General features: G+C 42.8%; 1 protein-coding gene across 2 annotated transcripts in view; it reads right to left on the bottom strand.

The window, feature by feature from the left end:
* Positions 1–17,720, bottom strand: part of dab2ipb (DAB2 interacting protein b) — a 94,749-nt gene extending 77,029 nt beyond the window's left edge. The window contains exon 1 of one of the 2 annotated variants that reach the window (XM_035527709.1): positions 17,530–17,720. In XM_035527709.1, coding sequence (XP_035383602.1) covers positions 17,530–17,569 — 40 coding nt within the window. In that variant the 5' untranslated portion in view covers positions 17,570–17,720. Of the gene's footprint in view, positions 1–8,637; positions 8,897–17,529 lie in introns of those variants that run through there. The other variant, XM_035527710.1, reaches the window with a different exon arrangement.
* Between the last annotated feature and the right edge of the window lie 1,304 nt (positions 17,721–19,024).

The following is a 19,024-nucleotide window of genomic DNA, read 5'->3' as shown; positions in this document are numbered from 1 at the left end:
AGAGGGCCAGGTTTGTGGGCTCGGAAGCTGCTGGACCGATGCCAACTTGTCTTGTAATTGTGCTTGTAAATGTTTCCAGTGGAATAGTTTGTGAATGACCTGTCTGGGCAGTGGGTGTCTGTATATTTTGTGCATATATAAATACATATATATCAGTTTATGTTGTAGTCACAAATGTTTGTATGAGCAGGATTTACATGCATAATATATTGTGTCATTACTACTGCCAAGCACATCAGAATGTTCTCCACAGCTTGTCATTTTATTTTAGCCTTATACACTGCAGCAGGTTACTACAGCACACACATCATATCTTTCCTCGCTGATTGAAAAGAGCAAGAATAATCCCAGAATACTATTCAGCACTAAGAACCCATCAGCCACAGAATCTCCGATACCTACTAGCCTGCAGCAGTAATGACTTCATGAACTTTTTCATCAATTAAATGGAAACTATTAGGTTTCTATTAGTTATCATGTAAACTGAAACACTCTGCTTATCTGCTACATTACACAACAAAAGTAGATACTGAGCCCAGCGTAGCTGTAGCAGTGAGGTTGGAATTGTACACTTCACTTCAGATTGAGTTAGTAAACTCTTCTATCAGTCTTGGAAGAAATCAGGCCTACTACCAAGAGACCAAATCTCAACCCCTTTAAGATTTCAAATTACAGACTTATTTCCAACCTGCCACTTAGATCTGACTTTGGACAAATCCATGGTGCACCAGCTAAGCTCACACCTGCATAAGAGTCGCATTCATGAAAAAGGTTGCATCACAGTACAGAGACGGCTTTAGTAAAGATTACAAATTATCTTTTACACTTCGCTGTTAAAGGTTGCATATCTTTGCTTGTTCTACTTGATTTGACACAGTAAGTCACACTCTCCTAGACAAGCTATAAATGACATTATTGAGGTCACAGGAAAAGCCCTTTCCTGTTTCAGATCCTACCTGAATGACCAGCTACCAACTTGAACATTGAAGTGTCCATCCAGGCAAAAGTGAAATATGGCCTCCGTCATGGCTGCATGCTTGGATCACTATGTTTTATGCAGTTGTACGTATCAGCTAATATGAACAATAAACTTGAACTGAATAGGACAGAGTGCCACGTCAATGACATAAAAGCATGGAGGTCAGATAATGTCCTCCTACTAAACCCAGACAAAACAAAGGACCTTCTTCCCTGTCTTTTTAATCGGCTAGAAACAAACAGCCTGAATTAATGCTACATTTTGGTAGCCTTTCTGTTGACCATGTTAGCCAGATTTTAGACACTGCACTGGCTGCCCTTCAATTTCTACATTGAGTATTTCAATCTATGTTTTTAAACTTAGGTTGAAAATATATTGGTTCAGTCAAGCTTTTGAAAATGACTTTTCATGTTAGATAAATGGTGCAGATCTTGGGGTCCATGAACACAGAACATTCTGGTAAACTGAGATGTTGGTGCTATTGTCCCACTGATGTCGCACATACACACTGGACTGTTGACAGCGGAGCAGAGGTGTGCTGATGTTTCAGGGAAGTGTGTGTTATAGATACACTGTATGGTCAAAAGTATCGGGATACACCCCTTAATCATATGATTCAGGAGCTTCCTTCTGTCCCGTTGCCGGAGGTGTATAAGATCAAGCATCTTGCCATGCAGTCTGTCTTTAAAAACTGTAAGAGGATGCCATCCTGGCAACAAGTGAGCCCATGAAATTTCCTCCCTGCTTGATATTCCATGATCAACTGTTAGTGGTTTTATTGAAAACGTGGAAGCTTTTAGGAACCGTAGCAACTCAGACCACCTAAAGTTACAGAGTGCTGCGGCCCACAGTGCATAAGAGTCTACAACGCTCTGCTGACTCAATAACTACAGACTTCCAACCCTCCAGTGGCATTAACATCAGCACTAAAACTGTGTGCCGGGAGCTTCGTGGCGTGGGTTCCCATGGCAGAGCAGCTGCGTGCAAGCCTTGCATCACCGAACACAACGCCGAGCGTCGGATGGAGCGGTGCAAAGCACACTGCCACTGGACTCTGGAGCAGTGGAAATGTGTTCTGTGAAGTGACAAATCACACTTTTCTATGTGGCAGTCTGGTGTACGAGTCTGGGTTTGTTGAATGCTAGGAGAACATCACCTGCCTGACTGCACTGTGCCGTATAGCTGTATGGTTTGGTGGAGGAGGCATAATGCTATGGGGTTGTTTTTCAGGGGTTGGCCTAGGCCACTTAGTTCCAGTGAAGGGATATCTTAATGCTTCAGCATACCACGACATTTTGGAGAATTGAATGCTCCCAACTTTGTGGGAACAGTTTAGGGAAGGCCCTTTTCTGATCCAGCATGACTGTTCCTCAGTGCAGAAAGCAAGGTCCATAAAGACGGTTGGGTGAGTTTGGTGTGGAGCTTGACTGGCCTGCACAGAGCCCTGACCTCAACCTCATCGAACAGCTTTGGGATGAACTAGAATGGAGATTGCCAGCCAGGTCCAACATCAGTGTCTGGGCCTCCAAAATGTTCTTCTAGGATAAATGGGCAAAAATGTCCATAGACACACTCCAAAATCTTGTAGAAAGCCTTCCCGTAAAATGGAAGCTGTTAAGGCTGGGAACCAATTTCATATTAATGCCTACGGATTTAGAATGGCATGTTGTAAAAGTTCCTGTAGGTTTAACGTAATGAGTGTCTGTGGCACTCATAATACTGTAAACATATATAACTGTCCAGTGCATTCCAAGCAGTGCTAACCATCTCAGTTTTTTTGCTTCTCTGCCTGCCGTGTCTCTTCTGACGCTGATACAAGCTCCACGCTGAAGGAGAGTTCCTGCTTGTCTGTCCTCCACACCTGTCGGACCACCATGGACCCTCCAGCTGTACCTATCTGAGTCAACTGCATGTTCCACCTACTCTCCCGAAGAGATCAAAAACTGCTCATGGGTGCCATGGAAACTTTAGTGAAGAACCTTTCACTACTGTTACTGGCACTCCTGATACACTGTGTTTAGTTGTTTACTGTTTGGACTCTGAATTGAACTACTAATTAGTTCTCAGTGAATAATCTGTGCACCTCTGCACAGATTATTAGCAAGTGAATGTTAAATGCAAACGCAAATTTATTCCCTGTGTCATTACTTTGCCATCCAGTGTGGAGCGGAGGTGAAGGGTTCCCTTTCTGAGCTTTGGTTCTGATCTAGTTTTTCCTTGCTACTGTTGCCTTGGCTTGCTCATTGGGGCCAGGACCCAGATTCTCTGTACAGATGACTTCTGTAATGCTGATTTGTGAGAACATGGTATGTGTTGTGAAAAGCACTATACAATATAAATTTGAAATATAGTAATTAAATATTATGCATATGTATATTAAAAGCATAATGTCACCAGGTGCCCTTTGGTATATATAAAAAAATAATTTAAAAAATTTATTCACAGATAAACTCGCAATTAATTCACAGATGAACCACTGGCATAAAATAAAGGACCAATACAGATTGTGATCTTGTTCTGTGAATGCACCACCACATGTGCCATGAAAATGCAGCTCAAACCACTGCACTTCCACACAGAACATGCACAAGACTGCGAGGAATCTGTTAGTTCTCTCATCTGCCTGATAAAGTAGCTGACAGGAGCCATCGGACCAAATGTCATAAAATCATGTCGATTTGAATTTTTAAGATGTTAATTAACCTCAGTCTAAACTGACAAAGTATCAGTCTCTTGTTCGCAGATCACATTACTTAAAAAAGGTTTAACCAGTGAAATAAAGGCTCTAGCTAAAAATATAGTAATGTATGCATGCTTGACAGGTTGTCCTAAATTGGCTCAGTTCACAGAACTAGCTGCTGCTGTTTCCTTTTGCTCATCTTACAGAGCAAGCCTTCAGTTAATTATTCCACAAAAAGCCTTTCTGCATTCTGCCTGGTCATAAATGGCTCAGGCATGTGTTATGGAGCTGGGGGGTTGACCCTGTCTCTCTTCCTGTTTTTGTCAGAGAGCCACAGGAAGTCCGTGTGTGTATGTGTATGCACGTGTGTCCAGATGAGCATCAGCGTGGGTTCTTGCTTTATTATCTATGTGGAAATAAAGTATTCAGTGTGCATGTGTCTCTGTATGCCTGTGCGTGTGTGTGTGTGTGTGCAGTTGTGTGCGTGTGCGTGTTTTGCGGTGGGGGGGTGTCTGGACGGAAGAACACACAGCATTAAGAGAATGGCAGATCACAACAATGGAGGCATTTCTTGGCATCACAAATACCCAGCCACAACCATGACAACTGTGAACAAGACCCACGTTCTATTAGCGGATGTATTTCACAGCCTGCGGGATGCAAGCAGCTCTCAGTTTTTATTTATTCATTTTGATTAAGATTCAGGCGACTTCTTTGCACGCTATATAGGCAAACCAGAACACTAGACACACCATCGTCCGTAGCATGGTTTAGTAATGTTATGGTAAGATAAAAAAGCACGTTTCCTCAAACAAGTGGTGAGTAACCCACCACATTTTGCAGAACTGTAGTAATTTACACCAGACACTCACACACACTCACACACACGCACACACACACACACACACACACACACACACACACACACACACACACCTTTCTTGCCTTCACTTGAGCAAGCACTATCCTAACATGTTAATATTACTGGGAAGTAATATTCCAGCCTTAATGTGTTCACAAATATCCCTTGTAAGCAAGTGCCCCCCCCCAAAAAAAAAAATGTAAATAAAACAAACACAAAACAAAACAGCTCAAGCCAAGCCCAAGTGCCACTGGGACACCATCCTCACTTAAGAGCACTCAGAATGCACAAATTCATTGTACTGCAGTGTAACTGATCATTTTAGAGTACAGTTGTATCCATCTGTCTCAGACTTGCAGACCTCATTTGATTAAAACGAAGGAGGTTACACTCCCGTTATGTGAGGAAACCAAATTTCTGTAAGTTTCTAGGACAATGCCCGAAGCCGGAAGGTCAAAAGAAGGTGAAGCCATACATAAATACCATACGTAGCGTGACATTTCTATGTCGCGCTCATGGAGCGGCTGGCGAGGCCCAACCTCACATGGCTGGGCGCGTGCTTGGGCCTGCTACAGTAGGAGATCGCAAACCTTACTGCTCCATTCCTACTGTGAGCCATGAGTTTTGGTTAGTCCACAAGCACTGCATAATGTTCCCTTTATTTGGATGAAAAACGGAAAAGTAATATCCACCACTCAGTTTGGAATAAAAAAGCGTGTTCACAAAACCGATTATACCGGAAGATCACGAAAATGAAAACGGACAGCCAACAAAATCACAAACTGAGCATCTTTGTATTCTTTGCCTTCTTTCTTGTGAACTGTGTTATGTGGCACATTACAACTAAAAACGCACGTGATCAGCGACCACAGTGTGGGCGAGAGTGACTCAGATTCTCTCAAGCAACCCTTGACAGCATGAAATGACCAACATATCTTTCTAATTAGCAGAGAACAATCAACATCCTGTGCCAATGATAAAGACACACACACTTATACACACACATGCAGGGTCTTATACTCTTTACTCTCTTCAAGCCAAACATTACATAGATGTGTGTAAAAGTATACTAAATTGTAATCTTGTGGAATAACAACAAAATCTAATATCAATACATCACTCCTAATCATCTAGGCTCAAGTTTGTCCCAGCAAAGAGCAGACAGCAATTAATGTAACAGGACACCAAGGAACATATTCTTACAACAAGATGTATGTGTAGATACAAGCAAAGAGAGGGTAGACCCAACTAACTGCACACGGGGGAGCTACTTAAAGCACTTTAAATGGGTGCCTAGGACATTAAGCATTAAGGACAACTTTGGCTGACAGCAGAGAGCGTGTGCGCAAGGAAAAATTGGGTGTTGGGGAAGAGAAGAAGGTATTTAACATTCCAGAGTGGAAGTCTGCCCCGGATAATGCCAGAGTACGCACCCCTTCAGAAAACCGACAGGAAAAGTCGATGGGACACTGCTACTTTTGTGACGTGCCTCGGGGATGTGCTTTTTGCAAGTCGCAGAAATGAACTGGTCGAGAGAAGTCGAGCACGGCTCTCTGCCTCTAGCAGGAGAGTACACTGCTACTGGCTACTTCACCCTTGCAGTGCTTCATTTCTTGACTAGGTGCACCTACTCTGTAACCGTAGCAAATAGGTTCCATATAGTTTAAAGTCAACCGTGAGTCATACCCCATCACTCCCTGCACCACTGCGGGGGTCAGAAGTCAGGTGACTGGCTGTACCCTGGGAAGGTACTCTCCGATGCACTCTATACCAGCCTCTTTCTCAAGAGACCTGGTCTGGACCAAAAGGCAGCCGTTAGCTGGATACTCTTAATCTATCTTCAGATTGTAAGTACAGACTGTTAGACTGTATGTGCAGTGAAAATAACATTGTTAGCACTCATGCAAACATTGTATACAACAATAATTTGTAATAAACATATAAAAGCATATGCATGCATGTATATACATACAAAATAGGTCAATACCTAAAACGTGTCATTTTAAAGCATGAAACAAGGCACACTTGTGCAGAGAACATGACATGCTGCCACCAGTCAACTAACTTCTGACTACACAGAACTGACCAAATGTTGTGTAAGGCAGTCCTATGACAGCGCAAATGATATATTTCCATTTTGGCTCAGTTTAATTGGGTAATAATTGTATACTGACATGGCTTCTGACCAAACTGTGTCTGCATACAATAAGTGGTGAGTGTTGTCACAGTCTCAGTAGGGCTCTTCTTTAGCAGTCACACTCACATTAGTGTCTCGCCCTGTTTGTTATGACAGTCCCTCCCTTTATGTTCATAATCTGACAAAGATTAAAGATTAATAAAGTGACTTCTCTATTTCATGTTTGAGCCTTAGTTTTATGTAGGAGTGTCACTGTAAACAGAAAGAGGCACACACTCCTACATACGGATACAGACATACACACACATACACACATACACACACACACACACACAGAGCTACTGTTTCCCCAGATACAAGGACAATATCAAGCCCAAACTTTAACTGACTCAGCTGCATGACCCCTTTGTAACTGAACCTGAATTCAGTCATTCCCAGCAACTGCATTTCCCAGGACTTCATAACTCGATCTTGGAGCGCAACCCCAGCACTCTCCTGGTAATCCCTCTCCTCTCCACTCTCCTGGTAATCCCTCTCCTCTCCAGTCTCCTGGTAATCCCTCTCCTCTCCACTCTCCTGGTAATCCCTCTCCTCTCTAGTCTCCTGGTAATCCCTCTCCTCTCTAGTCTCCTGGTAATCCCTCTCCTCTCCACTCTCCTGGTACTCCCTCTCCTCTCTAGTCTCCTGGTAATCCCTCTCCTCTTCAGTCTCCTGGTAATCCCTCTCCTCTGCACTCTCCTGGTAATCCCTCTCCTCTCTAGTCTCCTGGTAATCCCTCTCCTCTCCAGTCTCATTTCCTTCCCACCAGCTGTCGACTCCCTGGCTATCCCACCCGAGCTATTAATAGAGTAACAATGAACTCAGAAAACGGTATCGCTCAAACCTCACAAAAACAATTCCCAAAGCTGGAAAACTACGGGACAAATGATCCAGAATTCCAATTTACATTTAGGACACCACAAGAAGCTGGACAAACCCAATGTAAACTGACACAAACCTTATATGGACATATAAACCTATACAGTTTATTGGTTAAGAATAAGCAGCATACTGGAAAATGCCTGATCAGGAAATTAAGAAATTGTGAGCTGCACACACACACACACACACACACACACACACACACACACCTTAATGCATGTGTGCAAGTACACACACATCTTAATACATGTGTGCATTGGCATGTCAGACTACATGGCTCTTAAGAGGTAAAAGAATTCTTTTATCATAGCACTCTTTAGTTCACCCTCACAGGGACTTACACCATATTGTGTTAAACCTAAATCAACATCTTAGGACACCGTGAGACAATTTTCTATCAAAGACTAATGAGTAACACACACACAACTTTTTAAACAGACAATGCATGTGTATATATGTGGGGGAAAAAGCTTCTTGTTTCTAGATTGATATATTGGCGTGTGCAATCAGGGGTGGAATTTAAAGAAAAAACAGTACAAAATTAACATTCATGGAATTGAGCTGATTCTTTTATCCAAAGCAACTTACAATTATGACTGAGTACAACTTGAGGGTTAAGGGTCTTGCTCAGGAGCCCAACAGTGGGGCTTGAACCAGCAACCTTCCAATGACAAGTACCTTAACCAATGAGCTACCACTGTCCAATACCAGTACAGTACCAGTACACACTGTCTAGGCCTGGACAAACAGGAACAATGAAGACTAAAATAAATCACTAGTGTAATGAACTCCTGCACTCTGTAAACTGTCTCCTAGGGGGCTGAGTGAGACAGACTGTGTGAGATCCTGGCGCTTTTTACAAACACAGCGAAACATAAAAGGTGAAGGAAAAACCCCTCCAAGACTTCGCCATCCCCCCTACATACACACAACCCCCCCACCCCGCACACGCACACACACACACACACACACACACACACACACACACACACACACACACACACACACACCACTGACAGACATAGCAAGCAGCGAAAGAGAGAAAAATTCTCCTTTACCTCTAACTTGGGCCAAGTCCTACAGCAGTGGAGAAGTGATGGCTAAAACTATTCCAGTGCCACCACATGGATGACCAACAGCAATGCCCCGTCCCAGCAATGTCCAGCTCTGTCTCTCTGTCTCTCTCTGGGTCTCTTCCCTCTCTTCACACTGACACACTTTCCAAACCTTGCCTGCCTTAGCGGGAGCGACAAAGCATGTGTGCGTGCATGCTCACGGTATCGTGTGTATGCGGTCGAAAAAGTACAAAAGGGAGGAGAACATGTGAACGTATGAGCGTGCGTGCGTGCGTGCGTGTGTGTGTGTGTGTGTGGAAGTGCTGGACTCCAGTAGGTGCTTTCACTGCGAGCACTGTTCAGATCCTCCCCTTTTCAAGATCTAAGCCATGCAAACTAGGGGAGAGGAAGAGGAGGTTTGTGTGTGTGTGTGTGTGTGTGTGTGTGTGTGTGTGTGTGTGTGTGTGTGTGTGTGTGTAAGAAAGAGAGTATATAAGATACATGTACCTTGTTTCTTGTCAATTCACATCCCATCAACAGCAAAAGCAACAGCTAGTATCCTTTTGTCCACCTATACATACACACAGACGTTGATAGACACACTCTCTCTCTCACACACACACACACCTCTTGTGCATTATGCTGGGGAATGCCGTTGTTCTTTGACACCCTCGGGGTAGACAGGAGGCGGGGTCAAGAGCCAAGAGAGTGGAATTCCAGACCAAGAACCGACCAATCAGGACTCAGGCTGTGGCGGAGTAGGCAAAGACACTAGGCATGCATTCTACAGCTGCATAGCCTATGAAAATCAAGAAAGAGCCCTGCTCACAACATAGCACACACACACTCCACCAACTGATCTAGCCAAAGCCAGCAGATCTGGCAGAAGCCATTCACTGGCAAAAGTGAAAAGTTAATATTCTTTAGATTTCACAACATAAACAGACTCACACACACACACACACACACCCAAAGACGCACACACAAAGACACACACACACAAGCACTTGCAGTCTGATAGTCTCATATTTCCTTTATGTCTCTGGGCAGTGGGAACATGGGACATTTCTCCATGAAAGTGACATAAGTATCCATTCATTCTTGCCCTTCCATGACCTAGTGACACATCTGAGATTTCGAGTGAAAGAGAGAGAGTGAGAGAGAGAGAGCGAGAGAGAGAGAGAGAGAGAGAGAGAGAGAGAGAGAGAGAGAGAGAGAGCGAGAGAGAGAGACAGAGAGAGTGAGAGAGAGAGAGAGAGAGTGAGAGAGAGAGAGAGAGAGAGAGAGAGAGAGAGTGAGAGAGAGAGAGAGAGAGAGCGAGAGAGCGAGAGAGAGAGAGCGAGAGAGAGAGTGAGAGAGAGCGAGAGAGAGAGAGCGAGAGAGAGACAGAGAGAGTGAGAGAGAGCGAGAGAGAGAGAGCGAGAGAGAGAGAGAGAGAGTGAGAGAGAAAGCGAGAGAGCGAGCACCTACAGGTATGTCTGTGGGTACAGAGTTTCAAAGGCAAGAAACTAGAAACTGCCCTCACATAGGTGACCACAACACCTTTCTGAAAGCCTCTCCTTCCTGCCTCACAACCTTTTCCATCTCAGTTTGTGTGTGTGTGTGTGTGTGCGTGTGTGTGTGTGTGTGTGTGTGTGTGTGCATGTGTGTGTGTGTGTGTGTGTGTGATCACATTTCCTTCAAAACGCACCACAGACACAATGCGCTTACGACAGACTGAAGTTAAAAGGTCACTGGCCTCTGACCTTTTGGAAAAGCATGAGGCTCAACCTGGTCTTTAACTGTGTGCGTTCAGAACACTTGTGTTTGTTGCTGTACTGGGTTGCTTGTGCAGAACAAGGAGCTGTGACCCTACTTGTAGTCATCTGATTCTAAAGCTCGCAAAGGAGAGGTCCTACCAAAATTACAGACAGGCTAATTACAGCTAAGACGTATGCTTAGCTTTAGCACATATTTATTGCAGACTAAATCCAGATTGAAGCAGAAAAAAATAAACATTAAGAACCTGGTCAATAATAGAGAAAGTTTTTGCTATCTGGCATTCAAAAATGTTGACTAGCATTCTAGTCTAAAAATGTTAAGGATGAATTTCCTGCCATTTCACAATGAAGTTAGCAAAAATATATCCATGAAGTTACCAGTGCATAATTAAGATCCAGTAGTCGTAACAGGATTAGAGAAGATTTTAACCAATCATTGCCTGTCCAGATGATCCCTTTAAGACAGCATGATTTGTTTCACTACAACAGTAATACTTTCAGTCTGTACAATGCTCGTCTTACTGCTGCCTGTGTGATTTATTAGAAACACTTATTTTATTGGAAAGTCCACTGTCGTGGTTCCTACTCCCACCCCTGGGCAACAGATGGGCATGCTCCGTGGGAATGCTCAGGCTAGTAACTGAAGGAAATTGTTGTCAGAGTGCACTTCAAACCAAACAACGGGTGCTTGGCCGCCTGAATTGCCTTCCGAAAGCTTGCTGTCTGGAATTTTGCAGTGTTAAATGCGCTAGGCTGTTTTCGGGCATGGGGAGGAAGAGCACTGAGCAAACCAGGCTGAACGGCTCCAGGAGCAGCCAATCAGGATGCTATGCTGTGTTCTTAATACTTATTTAAATATGGAGCATCTAATGGCAACCATTTTTAATCAGCTATATCAAAATGTATCCAGCGAAGTCTGTAAGAGTGTGAACAGTGTCATGGTTTTTCCTGTTCAGACCACGTAGCCAAATTGTCAATTTGGCTTTTGTGGGGGGTTTTTTTTGAAGGGATTATTTATTTTTAAAAAACCTGTGTTTATTTACACATATGTAAATATTGTGGTGTGGCGGCACCTATATTCAATTTCTTTGGCCGATATGATCATTGCTCATTAGCACCTTCTGGCTGATATCGATATTAATAACTTTTTACTGTTATGCATTTTAAAGCAAGTTCAAACTATAATCTATTCATGAAGGGTGTAAGACATGTTAAACTTTAAAAATGTATCATTAATTAATGTTACATAACTTCAGGTAAATCAGACCTCACAATTATTGTAAACATATGCTGCTCTTAGTACAAAGAGGGCCAAAAAGGTTTAATTAGATTTCATTTTCTAACCTTTCCGAGATGATGAGTGCCATTTTATGCCAGGATCTGAAAGAGGTCACAGAAAGCTTATTAAACAGAAGCTTTAATATGCTGAATTAATGACAATTAGCACTGGTAATTATCAGCCAAAATTACAATATTGACAATAAATTAAAAATAAGATACTGATCTATTGTGCACCTCTAAAAACAACACAGCATGGTCAGAATACTTACAGAGCACAAGGTAATTGTCATATCCATGTCATATAAATTTACGTGTAACAAGTCCATGTAGCATAGCACATTTATTTCTATATCTGTTTAATTCAACTTCGAATCAGTATATCAGTTGTACAAAATGTGAAGTGCATTTTACCAAGACCAGTAACGGACTAGAAAGCTGTTTGCAGGTGTACATACTGAAGCCATATGCAGTGCATGAATACCAGCTCAGTGTAGGCCAGTTTGCATAGGATAGCAGTGCTTTCACCAGCAACGTGTGTCACAAACATAGTCCATTTTTCCTGCATGACAACATCCTCATTCACCACACACTCAGTAATTATCCTTGCGGTGTACATATTTCTCAATAAACACTTTGGAATCACCTGCTGTTCCAAATCAGATGGATCTGTAATTGCAAAGTAAGTGATTGATCCTTTTTTCTGCTTCAAAACAATCAGGTAGTACATAAAACACATCCCCAGCAAAACCTTTGAAAGTTTTTATTTCCATCACCTGAGGGTAACCTAGACACTATTTATTATTATTGTCATTGACTTGAATTGAATTAACTTTGTTCAACTGAAGCTGGAAATGTTTCTTTAGTCTCATTTAAATACAATAATTAAAACATCCAGCATCAGAACACATAATATGATGTTACACACTCAAAAAAAGAAAAACAGTTATGCAAACTGTAGTACGCTGCACCATATGACATTCAACTTGTCTGTTTTGTATAACTGATCAACTAGCAATTAAATTCTTTTTAAAAAGAATTTGCAAAGATTCCTTGTGGCCACTGGTATTCATTTATTCAGTTAAACATAGTCCTACAAGGCACAGAAATCTGAAAGTTAATGTGCAGAAAAAAAACCATTCTTCTTCTTGTTGTCATTATTATTAGTAGTAGTAGTAGTAGTAGTAGTAGCAGTAGTAGTAGTAGCAGTAGTACTGAAGTCCTAACTGTTAAAAAGAACACGGTGTAAAATGTAACCTCTGTGGAGCAGTGATTCGGGGTAGATTTCCAACCCAGCTTCAGCCCTGCGGACGAAAGCCGGCAGCTGTGCGCGGGACACAAAGCGCCCCTGTCCGCGGCGCGCGGGGGGGTGAGGATGGGCACGTCAGGAACTCGCGCGACTCCGCCACCAAAAGTCATATTTTTTAAAGTTATACATTTCCATAAACTCTCATTTATTCTCATGAATAGTAATAATAATAGCAATCATAATATTAACACACATGCTATTTATGATTACTAGGGAAGGTCCTTATGTATTTAAAAGTCTAGCTCTGTTCACGCTTACGTACTCGGTTATATAAATACACCCACGAAACAAGGGCATCTTAATCTGCATACGGTGGATTATAATATGCACGTTCGGCGTCCGCCGCGATTAGCTAATTAAATAGCCTGGTTCGTTCATGGGCAACTGGCGCTGGATTCTATGAAAACTATTTATAAGGGCAAACATGAAGAGGACTAGACTCAGTGCTCGGATGCGACGACATGTGAGATCCCAAGGACAAGGACACAATGTGGATAAACGCACAGGCTCCGTGTGTACATGGTCATGCCTGGTTTGATAGATAGCAGGGACCGTTTTAAAGAGTCTGTGGCCTGTAGGTAGTGCTGATGAGTAACTAGCGCACACCATTTTTAAGCAGGGTGGAAGTTAAAAAATCTAAAGACCAATGAATGCACTGCATTGTATTTACTTTTTTTCTTAACAAGCTCACAGAATAGAAGTAAATAGAGTTTCGTACATATGCATCAGAATAAAATAGTTTTTAGGTATGTTTATGTAACTACCCTAAGGGTAGATAAAGCCTCCACGACGCCACGTTAGGAAACACTTGTAACTGATGCGCTGTGACTGATATGAATCACAGTATTACTGCTGTCTGTACAAGGACGAACTGTGCTACTGTTGGATAAAAATGAGTGCCGTTCAATTAAACCAATGATGCATGAAACCGGTGACAAAGCACATCTACATCAACAGAGGTGCAGCAAAGTGATGTATTCTGTACAAAAATCTTTGGAAAACTAATCTGATGTAATTCGTTAAAATGTTCTATTAATAGCATTGTAATATTATTCATATTATCCACCTAAAATTGATTGGGACATGTTTCTAAATCTTGTCTATAATAAAGCAGATAAGTGCTTTCAAGTGGCTTGACTAGACTATTTTCCACATCAAAAATGACAAACCTTTCTCTCAGTATTGTATTCACTCTAAAGAATAGTTGTTTATATACTTAAGAGCACAGCTACATACTGAGAGTGTGGGACGTAGATGCTTAAAGGGAGAGGCAGACAGAAGTTACATAACGATCTTAAAAGATACGAGAACTTTCTCAGAGCCTGACAAAACAAGGTTTATTCAGTCCCCACATTACGAGGTCCTGTGAAAAACCTAACGCTGGGTCGCCAAACCTGGCCTGCAACTTGTGGGCTCGGTGCACACCTCCTGTGGGGGAGGCGGGGGTGCTGCTTGTGAGAGACAGTGTTGCTCAGCTCATCCCAGGCTCACGCATGCATGCACAGGGTGTATAGCTTTTGGCTTCATCATGAGAAACTTTGCAACATCACATTTGGCACAAGTGCATTGTGTTTCCCAGATGCAGCGAGAGAGAGAGAGAGAGAGAGAGAGAGAGAGAGAGAGAGAGAGAGAGAGAGAGAGAGAGATAGACCAATAGGGAAAGAGAAATTGTATTCTGATTCTCATTACCTAATAAAAAAGCCAAGCGGTAATCCCCTCTCTAAATCTCCCACTCCACATTTCTCTTTTATTATAGAAAATAAAACTTAGTAGGACAGAAAACACTGAGACCCATTTCCATCTCAACAAGGGCTTTAGATTCAGGATTTTTCTCTCTCTCAAAACAAACAAACAAACAAGGAACAACAAAAAAACCCTCTTTTCATATACCCTCCAAAAAGCCTCTACTGTCCACTCTAAACAGACCTGGATGGCCAGACTCCACCATCGCTTGATGAGTTTCCTGCTAAAACCATGATTTATTTCTGATTTTTGCATGGATGTTTAAACATTGCTAGCTACAAACTGATCTTATAAAGTGAAAATGATAAGGTGATTATTTACAATCTGAGTTTCAAGAGTTACGTCATTATATATTCATCTTCCATGTATTTTTGGTACATTTTGTACATCAGTCATATAGAACATCATATAGAACATCAAATTTGTCTTATTTATGGGCTGTGTGCAACAATGTTACAGTTCAGGGATTAATCTGAAACATGTGCTTCAGATGGGCAAGACCACCTTGCTTTAATTAGAGCCTGATAGCCGACTATCAGCTTCAGCTGGCATCTCCATGGAGCCTTTCAGTCTGACAGCGTTTGCCTCTGAAACCCTTTAGAACTCAAAACTGGGCCTGTTAATGAAAACTCTCCTGTAGTCCTCACCTTCTCTAAGGGGTTTCTGACAGTTAACTGGCATACTGTGTAGCCGATGCCCTACTTTATTTCCATCTGATCAGTTCAAATGAAATGAAAGGCAACGGAGTTCTTGTCCTTACACATACCTTGTATACAAACGCGCGATAGCCATTAGAGAGAACAGGCAGCAATATAATTTGTAGCTCGTCTTGGGGAAGATCATAAACCTTCTACAGTCGCCTATAAATAAAGAATGGAAGTCATTTCTTAGAAGGTCATTACATTGCTGCATATTAGAACCTGATAAAGAAATGGAAGACAAACCTCACGCTGTCAAAAGATTGGCATAATGACCTCGACATAACTCACAGAACAGCAACTGAACCTTTTCAATATGTAAATGAATTACAGAAACCCCGTATTAGATATCAAAGGTCAGCACGCTCGGAATAAATCTTAGGGATCTGACTCATGAGCTGTGGCATCAACCTTCACGTCTCAGCCCAGGTTCCACACCCTTGACAGGGTGTACAGCTCTCAGGATGTGTGCACCCTATCAAAAACACCCATTATAAGACCCTTTGACCACAGTCAACGCTGGTGTTTTGCATATGGCTGTAGTTTTTATCCACAACACATTTTGATTCTGCCTTTCACAAATAAGTAAAAAATGACCCCCTAAGCTATTGGTTCCAATTCCATTACATTATTGTAGTGTCGTTGCAAAGAACATCAATGACTTTGTGGGTTAATTTTAGGTCTAGTAAACCCTCCATTTAGTGCATGGGTAGTTAAACTCAGAAGTGGATAGATCAGGTTCAGAAAGCAGAAATCCTCCTCAGGTTTTGTTCCAACTGCCTGGATCTGCTACTTAGTTCAAGCCAGCAGGTAGAATTAATTAGTGAGATCAACTATGTGATGTAAAATCATGGCATGGACGTTTACTTGCAGAACCTGGACTAGTCCTAGAGGCTACAGTACCTGATTGAACTCACCGGCTGACTGTCAAGCAGTCGGTGAGGTGAAACAGGTGCGTTAAGGCCGTGGAAAAAGCAGACCGTGCTACAGACCGCCGCTGCTGTCTGAAATCCCCTCTAGTGTCTTTGCACAGAAACCCGGCATTTCCACTGAGCTGTCCCAAACCAGGGGGAATGGGTTTCTAATTTCATAGTCCAGTCACTGGATCGTGTGACCACACATGGCGCTGGCCAAAATTGCGGCATGGACTCCTGGCAGAGCGGTGGTGGGTGTGGCACAGAGAACCAGAGACGCACTGCTCCAGTGTGTTATTTGGGGTTTATTCTGAGATGCTCTGAGGCTTTGGCACGCGCCGAGCACAGATGTTGGCCTTGACAACCGCACAGTGGCGTCGGGTTCCGGCCGCCATCGCGCTCGCCTTCGCCTGCCCTTCTTATCTCCTTTGTCTTTCTCTAACCACACCTCTCCCTCTCTCCCTCTCTCCTTCTCTCCCTCTATCCCTCTCTCTCCTCCTCACTCTTCCACCCTCTCTTTCTATGGCCTCAAGCCCGTTGTGGAGGGTTGTATTTTAGACGGACTCCGGTGGATAGAGAAAGAGGTGTTTAATCCTCGCTCTCCAAATATTTTAGAAGTTGACTCATTCCATGGGGCCACATTCTTCCTGAAGATTATGCACCTCTCTCTGTAGAACTTAGCAACACTGCAGCAGGGTCCCTTTCCACAGAGATCATGGAAACAGTACAATACAGCCAGAAGCTCTTTAAAGGTGACAGACAGCTGCTGTTATTAAAGTGCACGGCTCAGGGCCGGGAGCACGGGGAAAAGAGGCGTCGTGCTCAGAGGTTTTGTTTATGGGCACGGTGCATTCTACTTTGCCCCACTCTTCTAAGTCTGTGCCTCTGGTTCTCATTCTCCAGCTCCCGCACACCACTCTATGACCTACAAACACAAAACTGAACCACCGGAGCATCTTGCACTTTGCTGAGGATCCGTATGCGTTCCGACACACAAACCCCTAAGCTGAGTTAAGTAGGAGAAATTCCCAAGCTCTTTCTACAGAAATAGAGACCAACTTGCAAACAGCCCTCAACACCCTCCAACACATAAAGTGCTAAACTTTTCCACTCACAGACAGACCGCCCCGAGGCTGGTTGCCGTTGGCTGCGAGGTTCTGGCAACTGCACAGGAGATTCCCGCGAGCGCTTACCAGGTTGAGTCTCAGGCTCGGGGATCACGTCAGGCTCCATGCACCCAGGACAACAGACGAAAGTCCCGTGCGAACGGCTGAGTTGAAGGGATAGAGGGATGGAGGAGGAGAGGGAAGAGAGACGCGCTCCCTCTGTCCTGCACGTCAGGAGATGCCGTGTTCCCCGACTGTTGTTCTACATCCACATGAGCGTGCCTCCGTGGAGAGAGCGACAGAGAGAGAGAAGGAAAAAAAGAGGAAGAGGGAGGAAGACGCATGTGGTGTGCATGCAGATCCTTCTTCCCACTAAGTTGCTCACTCTCTTTCTCTCCTTGCTTGCTTCTTAAAGGCACAGCTACCCTGGTTGTGTTTTTCCCACATTTTCCACCACAAATTTCCAACACTTAGAAGACAGGGACTTGTTCTATTTATATGAATAAACACTCTAGAAAGAGAGAGAGAGAGAGAGAGAGAGAGAGTGAGTGTGTGTGTGTGTGTGTGTGTGTGTGTGTGTGTGTGTGTGTGTGTGTGTGTGTGTGTGTATATGTGTGTGTGTGTGTGTTTGAAAAGAGAGAAAAAACAGAGAAAACTCCTGAAAATCACTTTTTTTTGTCCTGAGACTTTACATAAAAACAATATTTCATCCCAAATTCATTGCTTCATTACTAGAGTCCTAGAGTTGATCAGGATGTTAGTATGTAATAGTTATAATTTAGGGCTGCATATGTCTCAGAAGGCATGAGTTGTGATATCTGAATATCTTAATAACATTTAACATAACAATAAAATAACTGTTACCTTAATAAAATTTCCTCTGATTATTTATGCGTTTCTATTATTGAAGCATCACAAATGTGATGTGGTACATCAATGCACTTAGAGGTGAACACCTGGAAGATTCCTCTTTAGTGATGGAAAGGGTCAGTACTAGCACACATGCTGAAGACAGCCTACTTTTGCTAATGAAATCACAAGTTGAGAACAGAGAAACCTCCTACAACAAATAAGTGGCAACGTCCCTGCTTTAAACTTTATAACAGACGGACTCCAAGATGGGTAGACATGCGTCAGGAAACGTGAGCTAACGTTCAACTCCAGTTACAGGATACGTTACATGTTTAATGCTGAGAGGGAAGCAGGAAGGTTAGCATAAAGTTTAGTGGCCACTTTACTGTGATGAAAGTATAAAAACAATACAAAAATTACCCAAAAAATACCCTAATGAAGATGTAAAAGCATCTTGACATATGAGCATCTGACACCCTGTGCAGTAATAATGTACACAAGCGAAATTAGCATGCTGGAAATCTGTGAGCAAGTGATGTTTCACACTGAGAAACTATATCCATCTGTGGACGAGTATACTACGCTACTCTGCTAAAACTGTTTCTTTGGTATAAAGTGAGTCTTTAGAGTCATGGACTTTTGAATGAACTAGTTAGCTCCCTCACGAATGGTAGAAATCTTTAAATTATTGCCCCATTCACTGAAAGCACAATCAAAGCTCATGTCAAAG

The sequence above is a fragment of the Electrophorus electricus genome, chromosome 6 (assembly GCF_013358815.1).
Source record: "Electrophorus electricus isolate fEleEle1 chromosome 6, fEleEle1.pri, whole genome shotgun sequence".
Classification (NCBI taxonomy): domain Eukaryota; kingdom Metazoa; phylum Chordata; class Actinopteri; order Gymnotiformes; family Gymnotidae; genus Electrophorus; species Electrophorus electricus.
This window is presented reverse-complemented; position numbering and strand designations above follow the sequence as displayed.